Source organism: Ceratotherium simum, chromosome 5, assembly GCF_057802395.1.
Source record: "Ceratotherium simum simum isolate JZ-2026a chromosome 5, ASM5780239v1, whole genome shotgun sequence".
Classification (NCBI taxonomy): Eukaryota; Metazoa; Chordata; class Mammalia; order Perissodactyla; family Rhinocerotidae; genus Ceratotherium; species Ceratotherium simum.
In genome coordinates, this window is record NC_141904.1 from 47,811,726 (window position 1) to 47,825,961 (window position 14,236).

A 14,236-nucleotide genomic window follows, 5' to 3' on the forward strand; every position below is an offset into this window, starting at 1 on the left:
TTCAAGTCTTACCTTCCTATTGTCACTCTATTTAAAATTGCAAATCCCCCCCTTATCTGACTCTTTGTTCCTTTTCCATAGTAAGCACCACCTCGTAACATACTATATAATTTACTTATTTACTTATGTTTATTGTCTGTCAACACCGAGGGCAGGGATCTTTGTTTTGTTCACTGATGTACTCTAGGACCTAGAACAGTAGCTGGTACACAGCAGGTGCTGAATAAATATCTGTGAATGAGTGACTGAATCTATTCAATGACTACTACGCAATTATGCAGCCATGGGACACAACACTGGAGAAAAAGAATGATATGGGGAAATACTCACGCAATAGGAAGTTTAAAAAGACTGCAAAATAAGATGTAGAATATTTGATTATGTTGAAAAATCACGTATATATGTATAAAAAGACTAGAAGGCTGTATACCAAAGTGGTTTGCTTATCTATGTTTTCCTATAATGAAAATGTTTTGTTCTGACAATAAGAAAAAAAAGCAAAGTTATTTTCAAACAAGAAGAACACAGGGCTTAGGGATGAGAGAGGGATGACTATAAAGAGGCGCAGGGACATTTTCAGGGTGACGAGACTGTTCTATACCTTCACTGTGGTCACATGTGGGCGAGTTATTTTTCTCTTCTGGACCTGGGTTTCCTCTTTGGCCGAGCTGGGCGTGGCGCTGGTTGGGCTCTGAGGTCCCTGAGATGGTACAAGCCATGGCCGAGCTGGGCATGGGGCCCGGCAGGATGACCAGTGATTACACTGTTTATTTGTCAAAATCCAAGCACTGTACACTATAAAGGGGGAATTTGACTGCATATAAAGTAGACCTAAAAAAGGCACAAACTGAAAGCTCATCAGAGCCTCCGGGTGCTTTCCAGCTCCCGCAGGGGAGCAGCAGGGGCTCCTCCTCCCAAATCCGGCTCCCTGGGAGGCCCCGCCCACGACCTGTCACTTACATCAGTTCTCCGGCCTTCAGCAAGCAGATTTCAGCGTCCTGCCCCACTGACAGGTCTCCGGGGTCCTCAGGGGTGAGCGAGTTGGACGTGGTGTCCCTGAAACGTCACGAACGGGAACACAGCCGGTTAGCGCTCGGCACGCAGGGCCCACAGCCGGAGGCCACCTCAGGACGCACGGGGCCACCGAGGCCGTGACAGAGGCCCCCGCAGACCGTGGGGAGAGGGCTGGGGCAGGGCCCAGCAAGCGGCACGGGGACAAGACAACGGGGCCACAGCAATTTGCTAGCGTCTTCCTGGGGGTGTGAGGAGCGCAGGATCTAACACAAAGGGACGCCTGCCCATCCATGCCAGCAGTTACAGCCATGGCAGGGGAGTGGCACCACGGGCCCTGCCTCCTCAGCACCAGTCCGGGAGTGGACGAGCCTGCTCTGGCCCGTCTCTGGGGAACAAGAACAGGCACCCAGAGCTGATGGGGCAGGAAATGGTGGGGGCCGAGAGGGAGGCCATGGGACAGAGCTGTACACAGAGGCCATGGGACACAGCTGAGACACATTTCTTTCCCTCACAACCCACTCTCAGCTGTGCAGAGAACCAGGCGTGGGAGCAATCTGGCAGTACAGCCATACTGTGGTTCCCAAAGCATGCTCTGTGGAACACCAGTGCCAGGGGAGGGGAGCACCACACACACTCTCTTAGAAAGTCACAGTGTACTTAAACAGTAAACTAAAGGCTCCGAGAAGTCCTGCAGTAAAGACAGCTATTAAATTTTAACTCTAGCGTTCCTATATTTATTTGACCACAGAACATTTTAACCTATTGAACTGCTGATCCTCAAAATGTATTGATAGATTGTAGCCTCCACTGCCCCCCACTTCACTCATGGTGACACAGAAGCCCAGGCGGTTCCTGAGAGGCAGGACCAGAATCAGACACCTTGACTCCAACTCAGTGCTCATCCTGCTGGGCCCCACGCCCAGCTCGGCTAGCAGCTTATATGATCTCAGGGACCTCAACACTCAACCAGCTCTGCTCCCCAGTTCTGCCAATGAGGAAACCTAGGTCCAGAAAAGAACAATGATGCGCCCCCAAAGGAAGACATTAATGAGGAAGATCTCCCATCCGACATTGCTTCTTCCCAAAATGTTGCAAACTCCTCCTCAACAGCCCTGGAGGGCCCTCCCTAAATGTCTCTGGGGTGAGGTCAACATGTCCCAAACTGTCCCCAACCTGTTCTGGCTCCCCCTGCACTACACCCACATGCACCCCTGGGCACGTTCCCTCACCCTGCCCTCCTAGGCCCTGCCCTTGCATGAACTCTGTCCTGCCCTGTCCCCACCTTGTCTACTGCTGAGCGTTTCCTGAGACGTCAGCCCAGCCCCGTGCTGGGTCAGGCTCTGCACAGGACACATGAAGTGGGCATGCGCCCCACCCCACCAATGCTCTCCATCTGAGGCGGGAACACACAGCTGGGGCCTTGCTGGAAGAAGCAGGTCTCAGCGTATACAGCGGCACATGCAAGGTCAGCCGGCCGGCAGCAAGGATCCAGACCAGGTGCTCACATGACCCTCCTCGCTACCTTCACACCCACCTGAGCACCAAGTCCACGGCTCCACCTGGAGTGGAGCCACGACTCGTCTGAAAAACTGGTGTGCTTGGCTGAGTGCTGTCTGGACTGCGGCCTGGAGTGACGACCACGGCCATGCCTGGGGAAGGCTCCACAGCTTTCCTGGTGCATTAACAGACCCTGAATCCCAGAGCTCAGGACCTAACATAACCTCTGTGACATCAGAAATACAAAAGAGAGCACTGCAGCCACACCCTAATGCTCAGAGAGCTTCTGCCTGGAGGCAGTGCCCACCGTCTCTGCTGGGAAGTGATTCTCCCCGCACTGCTGCTCACGTTTCACTGCCACACGAGTCCCGCAGCCACGCACACTACAGTGGGGGTGGGGATGCTCATCCTTCCCTAAGCGGGCAGAGATGGATAACCACCCACGGGAGGGGCGGCAAATACAGTCTACATCCTGTGTCTGGGGCAGAGGCTCCCCACTGCCAGCAGGACCCTGGGAAAGTCCACCTGGAGCACCAGGCTCTCTCCATGTGGATGCAGATGGGGCGGCTCAGAGTTGGCAAAATTCAGTGAGTCTCGCCTAAGCCTGTCCTGGCTGTCACTTAACCGTGGGGGCGGGAATATCCCTGCAACACACGGTGCACCTGCAGTCACAGCACCACACCGAGAGTCTGAGGGAGGTGACGGGCAGCTTCGTCCCAGGGGCTTCTAGCGGAGCTTTCCCTGCCACTCAGGCCCAGTGCGCAGCAGGCCAGCCCCTGCCACCTGCAGGGACAGAGACTGAAGGCTACCTGACAGGAAACGGACATGGGGGTGTAAGCCGTTCTGTATAAATTCAGGATAAAAGGGCAGAGGGAATGCTGACAAAGCCAAGAAAAGAATCAGCCATTGATTCTTAAGGCGGAAGACCCTGAGTCATGCACGGAGTGGCAGGCGCTGGGTTAGCAGATCCACACCTGAGGATGCACTATGGCCACCTTCACCTCTCACAAGATTTTCTCAGACACAAAAGCTGACTAGCTGACTATTTGCTGCCAACTTGCAAAGCCTCTCTGTGCTGGAGGACAGGCACTGCACAGGGAGAGGCCCCTGTCCTCCTGGGAAGTCTCTGAGCTCAAGATCTGGCTTCCTTCGGACAGCCTAGACATCATCACGCCTGCTCAGCACCAGGCCCGGCAGCTGCTCTCTCTGCCACACAGCTCCCATTTCCCAGCCTCGTTCTGTCCACAGCTGGAGGGCTAAGGCTGCTGGGTGTGGGAACCTGCTCTCAGGGCGCTGCTGCAAGGGGGTGGGGGTGGGGCTGGCACAGGGAGCCTACAGGGCCGCCCAGATAAGCAGACACCCACTAGCGCCCAGGTGCCTGGCCGGGGCTGTCTGTGCAGTCCACGGCAGCCCACGACAGTGCGAGAACCTGTCTTCATGAACACCCTGTCCTTGGGGACTCAGCGCCACAAGCCCTGAGCAGTGGGGCTCCCTCTAGCTGGGGCTCACTGGGGCTCCAGAGGACAGGAGAGGCGGTATGGCTCTTGAGGGGACTCATCACTCCAAGGTGGTTCCAGTCTCGGCTTTATGACTAACTGTGTGACCGTGGGCAAGCCCTTTATTCCTCCAAGACCCCAGTTTTCTCCTCTCTAAATGGGAGAGAGACGGAACCAGAGGGACTCCAGGTCCTGTTGGGAGCTTGAAAAGGCTGTAAGTGTCAAAAGCCTTGGAGAAGGCATTTTACAGAGCCCACTGGCTGGGACAGAGGTGGGCTCGCTCTGGTCAGCAGCTCCCTGCCCTCAGCCTTCTCCACTTTCCTAGGGAAGGTGCAGCAAGAACATGTTCTGCAGTGTCTGCTGTCACCAAGGGCAAGCCTTGTCACTCGTTGATCCTTTTCCTCCCCAGCCCAGCCTCACCTCTGACTTCCCTGCCCAACACTGCATTGTTGCTCTTCTAACCACCGGCTTCCAGACCCCCACCCCTCACCCTGGGATGAACAGAACCAAAGAATGTCAGTGCAAGAAGCAGCTAAAGAGACCAGCCAGTCCACCCCCAACCCTTGGCAGCCGGGGAGGCAGGGGTCCAGGGGAGAGGAGGTGGGCCCAAGGCTACTCAGGCCTGGCTCACTGCATTTGCTTTCATCCTGTCCAAAGTGCAGATACCATAAATAAGAAAGACAAATAACATATGATGAAACAAACCCTGAAAACTATAGTTGGTTCTCTCAATTTTCCTGCATTTAGGATAAAAGGTATCCTAATCTATGATTCCTTCTTTTCCTCCATTTCCCCTCTGCCCCAATCTGACCACCGTGATGACAGACAACCTTGATTACCTGCAAGCAGATGACTCCCAGAGTGGGTCCCCCAGACCCTGACAGTCCTGGCTGAGGCCCTACAGGAGGGAGCTGAGTGAGGTCAGGGCGGGCGGAGGGCAGTGTGTATGGAGGGGGTGGTGATGCAGGCTCCAAGGGAATGATTAGGGGCAGAGTTTTCTTTTCGAACTGTAGGTCACGATTCATTTAGTGGTTGTGAATCAATTCAGTAAGTTATGACCAACATTAAAAGAGACAGCATAGAAAATGTCAATGCAATAATAGTGTATTGCATGTTGTGAGGGTATTGTTTCATGAGGCTTGTTCTGACTTTATGTTTACACACGTACACACCTGGTAGTCACGTAAAATGAATTTCCTACTGTGGGATGCAGTAGGAGATGTTCAAGCAACTCTGTCAGAGGATTAAAAAAAGTTTGAGAATGACAGGGTAAAAAAAGCAAGGCCTCTAGGGGGCACCCTATCTCCTACCAGAATCATTTCCTTTCGTTGCTAGTGAGGTGTTTTTCTCAGAAAAGATGTGAGACAAACTCACTGCCCATAACCGGCCTTTCTCTTCCCCTTGCTCTGGCCATGGGGGCCTACTGCTACTATGGTGGCCTTGCACGGCTGACGGTATATCACCCTTTTCTGCCGAGTTTCCATCCCTGAGCCTGTGGTCAGTTGAGCTGAACCTGTCTCAAGGCACATACATGTCTGTCAACTTGCTCTGCCCTCTGGGGGTGGTCACCTTGGCAGTCCGGGGCACCTGCTCCGCACACAGCCTATGCTCAATAAAGGTCTCGAGTATGTGCCTCAGGCTAAGGTGGTTTTCTGTCCCAAATATCCCCAACGGAGGACATGACCAAGGCTCCACTTTTTAATTTATCTATTTTTTTTGTGAGGAAGATTAGCCCTGAGCTAACACCTGTTGCCAATCCTCCTCTTTTTTGCTGAGGAAGATTGGCCCTGGGCTAACATCCATGCCCATCTTCCTCTACCTTATGTGGGATGCCTGCCATAGCGTGGCTTGATGAGCAGTGCATAGGTCTGCGCATGGGATCCGAACCTGCGAACCCCCGGGCTGCCAAAGTGGAGCGCGTGAACTTAACCACTACTCCACTGGGCTGGCCCCAGCAAGGCGCCACTTTAGAATCAAGTAAGAATAAAGTGATGACCACGGACAAGGTGGATGCTGGAGAAGTCACTGGCAATGCAGTCCAGGGGTTCGCACCTGCCTGGACGAGGGGTCAAGGGTGGGGTCCCTCCAGCTTGGTCTCTACAGCTAGAATCTATAATTTTTTCCTCTCACAAATTGAAATCCTTAGCCTTTTTCATTTAATTACTGTACAACTTCAATCCTGCAGAATGCCTAGGGCGCAGATTCTCTGGCTGTCAGATTGGCTGAGGAAGGAATGGATGCCTAGAAAGCCCCTTTGGCCTGAGCGTCTTGCTGACACTCTTCCTCAGAAGGCTCCATCTACTCCTCTGCCTCGCTAAGCCCAGCACAGTGAGAAGTGCTGCTTTGCCCAATTACCCAGGGTGCTGTAGTCCCCAGGTCAGCCTCTACCTGCGAACAGTCTCCTGTGACCAGGAGAGGACTTTGGTTTACAAATGCACTGTCCAAAACATTACCCACTGGCCTCATATGGCTATTTAAATTCAAATTCATCAAAATTGATAAAAACTAAAAATTGGGCTCCTTGGTTGCATAAGCCACACTTCAAGTGTTCAACAGTAACATGGGCTGGTGGCCACTGTGTTGGATAGCGCAGATAAAGACCACGCCCGTCATCACAGAAGGCGCTACTGAACAGCATAGGTTTGGAAGGTTGGGCTGAGCCATGCTGTGGACCACATTCACTGTGGCATCTGGGGGCATTTTAAAAGTTTACTATTAAAAAGTAAATTCCTAGGAGTTCTTCTTTTAGTCACTGGCTTCCTTTTTGCCTAAAAAACAAGTGAAGAAGAGCACTTCTGGTCTGTTGGTTTCCTATAACTTGGTAACTATGGTCTGACCACACACAAACCCGTATGCCCATCCTCTAACACTGGGCACGGCTGAGCAAGCCACACCCAACTCGCTTGCTGCCTTCCGGGTACGCCACTTCTCTGAGGATCTTTTCACTCCTCCTCCACAGCCCCCCGTCGTCCACCAATGCCCTGCAGTTAGACTCTTCAGCCAGCAGCAGGAACTGCCTTGTCCCTGGGTCCTGGAACCGACATCCTAACCAGGGCTCTGGCCTAAGAACGTCAGGTGTTCAGGAAAAGTGAGGTCGGTAGTCTGACTTCCAAGATAAATCTGTGGCAGCCATGCCTGCCACTTCCCTTTTATGATTCCCCCAATTCTATTTATAAAATGTTTAAGTTTTCCAGAGGCAATCCAAGACATATGATTGGGTACCTGCCCTTAAGAAGCTTAGAGTTTTGTTTCAAAGAAAAGTGCCCTTGGAACAATGAACACTACAAACTAACAAAAGGCACTTGTAAAGTGGTTGAAATAAAATTCTGGCCCCCAAATTGTGAGTGGCCCCATTCCTCTAACTTAGTTGCAAGTCTTCCATTGGAGAACTTTGCACTGGAGAATGGTTATGACAAATGTAGTCATGCTCTCTCAAATACATGTCACCCCCCCACCCCACCCCCCGAGCATGCCCGTGCATGCCCAGTCATGCAGGGCACCAGGTCAAGGCCTGTCTTTCCCCACAGAGCACAAATGATCGCTCAGAGAGAAGAGGAGAGGTGAACAAGTGGGTCTGACAAGGCTCAGGTCGTTCTAACTCTGCCTCATGAACTGGTCCCAAATGACATGGTTGGCTTGTCCCACGGAAAAGCTCATCTCTCAAAGCTTAAAGATTCCAAAATGTCAGGCTGGCTCACTCTAAAGGGATGTCTTGCCCCAAAAGGTCTCTTTCAGAAATGGTTACTTGGGCCCATCCCCCCTTCAGTATTTGGGTCAGCCTGTTCATTTGTTCATTCATCCATTGGTCCCTGCATCCACCTACCCACCCATCCATCTATCCAGAGGTACATATTCTACACAGCCTCTTGGTTCCTGCCCTCAGGGAACACCTCATTCATTTGTACCAGTTTGGTGGAAAGAACAGTTTGAACTAGTTCATTCAAAAAGACTTGAAAATCGACCAGAGGTCTTCAGATCTTTTATCAGGGCCCCTGGGATAGCTCCATACTCAGAAAGAGTAGTACAGGGAGCATGGGTTTTGCAGTCAGACAGATCCTGGGTGACTCCTGGGGAAATGTGTGTTCTTAGACAAATGAGCTAATCTCTCTAATCTTCTTCTGCTTACTTATCTGTAAGTGACTAGGATTAGATGACTGTACACAGAAAGCATTTAGCACAGGGCCTGGCTCACAGTAACCAGCGTTAGTCTCCAGATCCTGGGGCTGCTCCTGGTCCCTGCTCCCAGTGCCTGACACCTGTCCTTAGGAAGAGCCATAGGAGAGCATCTGCCCAGCAGGCGGGCCAGAGCACCAGCCTTGGGGGGAAGCAGGCTGAATGGGAGTGCAGAATCAGGGAAGGGGGCCTGGTGACTCAGCAAGAGGACAGCTACTTCTGGGAAAGGAGAAATGGAGTCCACCCCTCTACCTAGCACCCTTTCTAGAGGGGAGGAACTGGGGAATGTAACCCAGGCAGACATTCCTCCAACCCCTGCCTTCCAGGTGTTATTTTCCAGAAGTGTCAGCATTTTTGGATAATGGGGACTAACAACTAGAACTGTACCGCAATCAAGGTGCTCAATATCTGGGGAGGTCCAGGAGTAGAGGGGGCAGCCTCAGGAAACCAGATGGTTCCAGCCAGGATAAGCAGGGCAGGAGAGCACTGCTGGGCCTGAGTCGTGTGGGTTTAGAAGGCGGGCTGCATCAGGCCCTCTGGCAGACCCATCACCTAGAAGCCAACGGTCCATTGGTCTGGCAATGACAGAGATCTGGGTTTGTATCCTGGAAGTGCCAGTTATTAGCTGTGTGCACATGGGGCTGTTTTTTCAGCTATGGTCCTCCATGTTCTCATCTATAAAATGGGGATACTATCTACTTTGCAGGGTTGCTGTGAGGATCAGTGGCTCTCGTGTATGTTGGAGCTGCATGCATGTTGGAGATGCATGCATACACAGAACCCAGGCCACAGCAAAGACTTTGCATTGGTCCAGACCCAAACTGTTCCAAAGAGATTCATATGACTAGTGAATGAAATAATTTGAAGGTACCACCATGTTCAGTGGACTGCCAGAGCCAAACCTACTTATTGCTCCCCTTTGGTTTACAAATAAAAACCGTCTCAGGTCCTGGCAGAATAATAAATCCCCAGTCAGGTTGCAGGGGGTGTGCAGTATTAGAGTCACTGCTTTGTGTCTTTGATTCCCAAATTGCATGCATGCAGGCTGGTCATGTGGATTCTGATCTGCAAGACGGGGGTAGGGTTGGGTCTCTTATAATCACCAACCAAGGGCTCTTAAAAATATTCAGCGGAAACACGGACCACATCACAGAGAGGTTGAGGCAGACCTTGCTGCTGTGAGCAAGCTCATCTCTGGAACAAACCGACAGCACTACTCTGCTGGTGAGTCATTTGTCTCTATAGCTAAAAGGCAGGCACTCACCCTGGGTTGCTGGGATTCTCAGATTCCTGCCTGCAGTGCAGTATGGTGGAAAATGCCCAGGCTTTGGAGCTCTGCTGCTCTTAGTTCAAATTCCATCTCTGCCACTTGCTGCCGTGGGGTTAGCTTAGAGAACTGTGAAAACAACTTAACGTGGTTCTGGGCACACAGCGAGTGCCATAAGCTAATGGTACTGATAGTAATGGCATAATCAGACACTCCTAGCAAGATAAGGAGAGTCTAGTCACTGTCTATATTTGTTCACTGAATAATCTCTCTTTGTTTTTCTTTTGTTTCTTTTGCATTTTATAAGACAGGCTGTTATCTCAGATCATTGTTTACTTTCTTATCTCAATATGAATCAATATACCACTGCAGAAACTTAGAAAAACACAAAGGAGGAAGGGAAATAAGTCATCACTAATTCCACCAGCCAGAGGTGAACTGCTGATAAAATTTGGTCATTTTTCTATGTTTTAAAAAATATAGTCAAAATCAAACAACTTATAGAATACGTGGCAGAGGGATTCAAAGGGTTCACGAACCCTCAGAATTGCAGGTGTGTGCATGCATTATTTCTGAGGAAAACGTCTGCGGCTTTTACGAGACTCGCAAAGGGGTTTATGATCAAAGAAACTTAAGAATCATGATCAATTTTACATCCTTTTTATCATCTATTCATTGTAATAGTAACAGCCAATACTAACTTTGCATATTTACTTTGTGCTAACACTGTTCTGAGCAATTTAGAAGTATTGCATTTTCCAAAATTGTAAAAAGCACTTCCTAAACATTTCAGTTATATTCTATGTCTGAATTATAATTTGCTTATTTATTATCACTATTTATTTACACTATTTCCGAAGTCGTATATACTTTTTTTTTAATTTTCAGAAATCAACATAGGACTTTGGTCACAGAAGATAAAGAAACGAATGGTTTTATCATTTCTATAAGGGAAAGTAATTTTTACCACTCTATCGGCACAGAGCTGTGCAGTCCCAATCTATTAACATAATATTAAAATTTACTAATTACTACAAGTGAATTTGCATGGGCCCTTTGAGGAAACATGTAATGCCAGCGTAAGGATCCAGCAACAGCCATAATAGGAGGATTTCTAAAAAAAGGGAAGAGTAACTAAAAGCAGTTATGGAGATTTCATATTCCTCTTAAGGAAAGCAAAGCTGCCTGTGTCATACTCTAAATGATGAAAACAATGTTTTTATCCCTGTGCGAAGTAATAACACATATATACACATCCTCCTCTGACCTACTTAACCTAGTAGCCCAGAGAGCTGGTGGGGCACGATGCCTACTGGCTGGCCTATCACCCTTACAGATCTAACATGTTGTGGTCTGGAAGCAGGGATTTCTTAGTGAGTTGTCTTACTCCAAAGGCAAAGTCCTCCCTTAGAGAGAAAGGGCACTTTGCCCCCAAGAAAGTCCGAGGTGGCAGCGCCAGGGCTAACACAGTTTCCAGTCAGGAAAAGAATAGTCTCTGAGTAGATTAGAAAGGAGAGATAATCTCTCCTTTTATATGCCCTTGTCTGGCCAGTTGATATTTTGACTTTGCTAAACCAAACGCTTGCTCTTCTTAAAACATCTTCTTAAGGTGTCAGCAGGACATGGCACTGGGTCACTGGAAATGAGCCACTGCATGCTGAGTATCTGCAGGTCAGGGGCTTGGCACTCCAAGGCTGATGCTGCCACAGCTGCCCCTGCTCCCATGCCATGGGTTACATCACTCCTGTGCCCTGTCTGTGGTCCTCAGCAGGTCATAGGGGAGAGAGAAGGGTGAGAGGGAAGGGACGGCCTTGAAGGGCTGGGAGCCCCAGGCAAGAAAGAGAGCCATTTGGTCTTTGCTCCAAGCCTCACTGCAAGACTGGCCACCGCCTCGCTGCAGAAGCCCACCCACGTGGCGTCCCATTTCAACCAGGTCTTCCTCAACCTTAAACTGCTAGTCATAAAAGCTAAAGCAATGTTCTTTCTGGGGAAATCTATCTTTGAAGAGATTTCTGAAGATCAAGCAGTCTTTATGAAACAAGCTCTGATGGGAGAATATCCCAACTGTGACAGATGATAACAGGGAAAGCTGGGGTTGGGGTGTGAGAAGAACTGCCCAGTTCCCTGGTCATGAGCTGGCTCAGCCAAAGTGCTGGGCAACCATGGGTTCTCTGTGCATTGTTTCCCCATCAGTCGTCGTTCTAAATCTATGCAATGGAGAGCATAGCCAGGGTAATAGCCAGCCCCGGTGGTCTAGTGGTTAAGATTTGGTGCTCTCAACGCATGGCCTGGGTTCATTTCCCCATCAGGGAACCCCACCAGCCATCTGTAGTTGTCATACTGTGGCACTTGTGTGATGCTGAAAGCTGTGCCACCAGTATTTCAAATACCAGCAGGGTCACGCATGGTGGACAGGTTTCAGTGGAACTTCCAGACTAAGACAGACCAGGAAGAAGGACCTGGCCACCCACTTCCAAAAAAAATTGGCCGTGAAAACCCTATAAATAGCAGTATTGTCTGATACAGTGCCGCAAGATGAGAGAATGGCACAAAAAAGCCGGGCAGGGTTCTGCTCTGTTGTAAACAGGGTCACTAGGAGTTGGAATCAACTCGACAGTACTAACAACAACGAGGTGAAGGCAAGACAAGGCAGGAGAGACTGCCCACCCAGGCAGAAAAGTCTGGGTCATCCCCCAAACACCTCTTGGTCTCCAGGAGTCTCTTTGATGGTGGACGACCCCCCCGGAAGGGGGATACTGGCCTTAGCTTCCACAGTTAGCAGTTCAGGGGCCTAACTTAACAGAAAATGGGGCACGGGATAGGTGGGCAACTGCTGTGAGACATGGGCAGATGAAGACAGGCCCTCCCCATTAAAGAGCAACGCTACTCTTCCAAATGCGCGCTGTGTCCATTTCACCACATGGTGACCTTTGCTTTCAAGACCAGTTAGCACAGGATTTTACGGGACGTGTGTAGTCAGTTACATGTTATCTCCTAGGTGGGTGAGATCCTGAGAATTTTAGGGCTAATGAAGTGTCCCTTGTCCTGTCTGAGCAAGTTCCCCTCAGAATTGGCTATCTCTAGTATATTAGACTTTGCTGTTACTGAGCAGAACAGTGAGTGGGTTTAGAAGACGACTATTTGCCCCCTAAATGTGGGCAACAGGACAGTGGGAAGACAGGAAGTGTCACCCTCAGCTCCAAATATAATTCCTGTGTTTTGACTCACAGGTGTTCACTGGAACAGAACCATGGATGAGTATGAGTATGTAGATACCAGGCTCTTCAACAATTCCAATGATAGCAGCCAGGGGCATGAAGACTTCCTGCAGTTCAGTAAGTTTTTTCTGCCCTGCATGTACCTGGTGGTGTTCATCTGTGGCCTGTTGGGGAACTCCCTGGTGCTGGTCATATACATCTTCTACCAGAAGCTGAAGAGCCTGACGGACGTGTTCCTGATGAACCTGCCCTTGGCTGACCTGGTGTTTGTCTGCACGCTGCCCTTTTGGGCCTACGCAGGCATCCATGAGTGGGTCTTCGGCAATATCATGTGCAAAACCCTGCTGGGCATCTACACTTTGAACTTCTACACGTCCATGCTCATCCTTACCTGCATCACTGTGGACCGCTTCATTGCAGTGGTTCGGGCCACCAAGGCCTACAACCAGCAGGCCAAGCGGATGACCTGGGGCAAGGTCATCTGCTTGTCCATCTGGGTGACCTCCCTGCTGGTTTCCCTGCCGCAGATCATCTATGGCAATGTCCTTTATCTCGACAAGCTCATCTGTGGTTATCACAATGAGGAGATTTCCACTGTGGTTCTTGCTACCCAGATGACACTGGGGTTCTTTCTGCCACTGCTTGCCATGATTGTCTGCTACTCAGTCATAATCAAGACCCTGCTTAATGCCCGAGGCTTCCAGAAGCACAAGTCTCTAAAGATCATCTTCCTGGTGGTGGCTGTGTTCCTGCTGACCCAGACGCCCTTCAACCTTGTGAAGCTCATCCGCAGCATAAGCTGGGAGTACTACACCAAGACCAGCTTTCACTATGCCATCATAGTGACTGAGGCCATCGCCTATCTGCGGGCCTGCCTTAACCCCGTGCTCTATGCCTTTGTTGGCCTGAAGTTTCGAAAGAACTTCTGGAAGCTTGTGAATGACATTGGCTGCCTCCCTTACCTGGGGGTCTCAAGCCAATGGAAGTCTTCTGAGGACACTTCCAAGACTTGTTCTGCCTCCCACAACGTGGAGGCCACCAGCATGTTCCAGCTGTAAGCCTTGCCAGAGCTCAGAGAAGCTGCTCGGGAATTTACAGGAGCTTGGCTGTGTCCTGTTGTTACGACAAGAAAGGCTCTGTTTATAGCTTGTGCATTCTCGTGGAGAAGTAATCAAATGCTGTTGCTGGCGTGGAATGCTTCTTGGGCACGAACACATTCTGTTCTCTTCTTGAACACACAGGCCTAAAGCTCAAAGGGAGTCTAAAAACTCTAAGGGCTTTCCTTCCTCTATCCCCAAGAATGCCGACACCAAGGAAGTGACACATGACTCTCAAGACCTCAGGTTCTCCTTCAGTGGGACTAGGACTCAAGGTTGAAGAGAGGAGCATGGCCAACAAAGCTGTTGATGGCAGGTGACACTCTGGGCTCCCAAGTTCAGAAGATTTTTCTGGCTACTGGGAAGCAGGGAAGATTAGACCAACCATGAAAACAAGTGCTGGCCCATATGGCTGAGACCTCAATCACCAGGCACCTAACAGAAATGAGATCAGGTTCTGCCTCACCTTGGGGT

At 50.2% G+C, this 14,236-nt stretch overlaps 2 protein-coding genes across 3 annotated transcripts in view; one reads left to right on the forward strand and one right to left on the reverse strand.

Moving 5' to 3' along the window:
• FYCO1 (FYVE and coiled-coil domain autophagy adaptor 1) overlaps window positions 1-14,236 on the reverse strand; it is a 75,520-nt gene that overhangs the window by 14,556 nt on the left and 46,728 nt on the right. Inside the window, exon 15 of one of the 2 annotated variants that reach the window (XM_004419604.3) lies at window positions 961-1,056. The exons of the other annotated variant lie outside the window; for it this stretch is intronic. Within the exon in view, the coding sequence (XP_004419661.1) occupies window positions 961-1,056 (96 nt within the window). The remainder of the gene's footprint in view (window positions 1-960; window positions 1,057-14,236) is intronic. 2 annotated transcript variants of the gene reach the window in all.
• On the forward strand, window positions 9,325-13,723 carry CXCR6 (C-X-C motif chemokine receptor 6). Its single transcript, XM_004419605.3, has 2 exons — window positions 9,325-9,404; window positions 12,678-13,723. The coding sequence occupies exon 2, from the start codon at window positions 12,698-12,700 to the stop codon at window positions 13,721-13,723; it is 1,026 nt and encodes a 341-aa protein (XP_004419662.1). The 5' UTR covers window positions 9,325-9,404; window positions 12,678-12,697.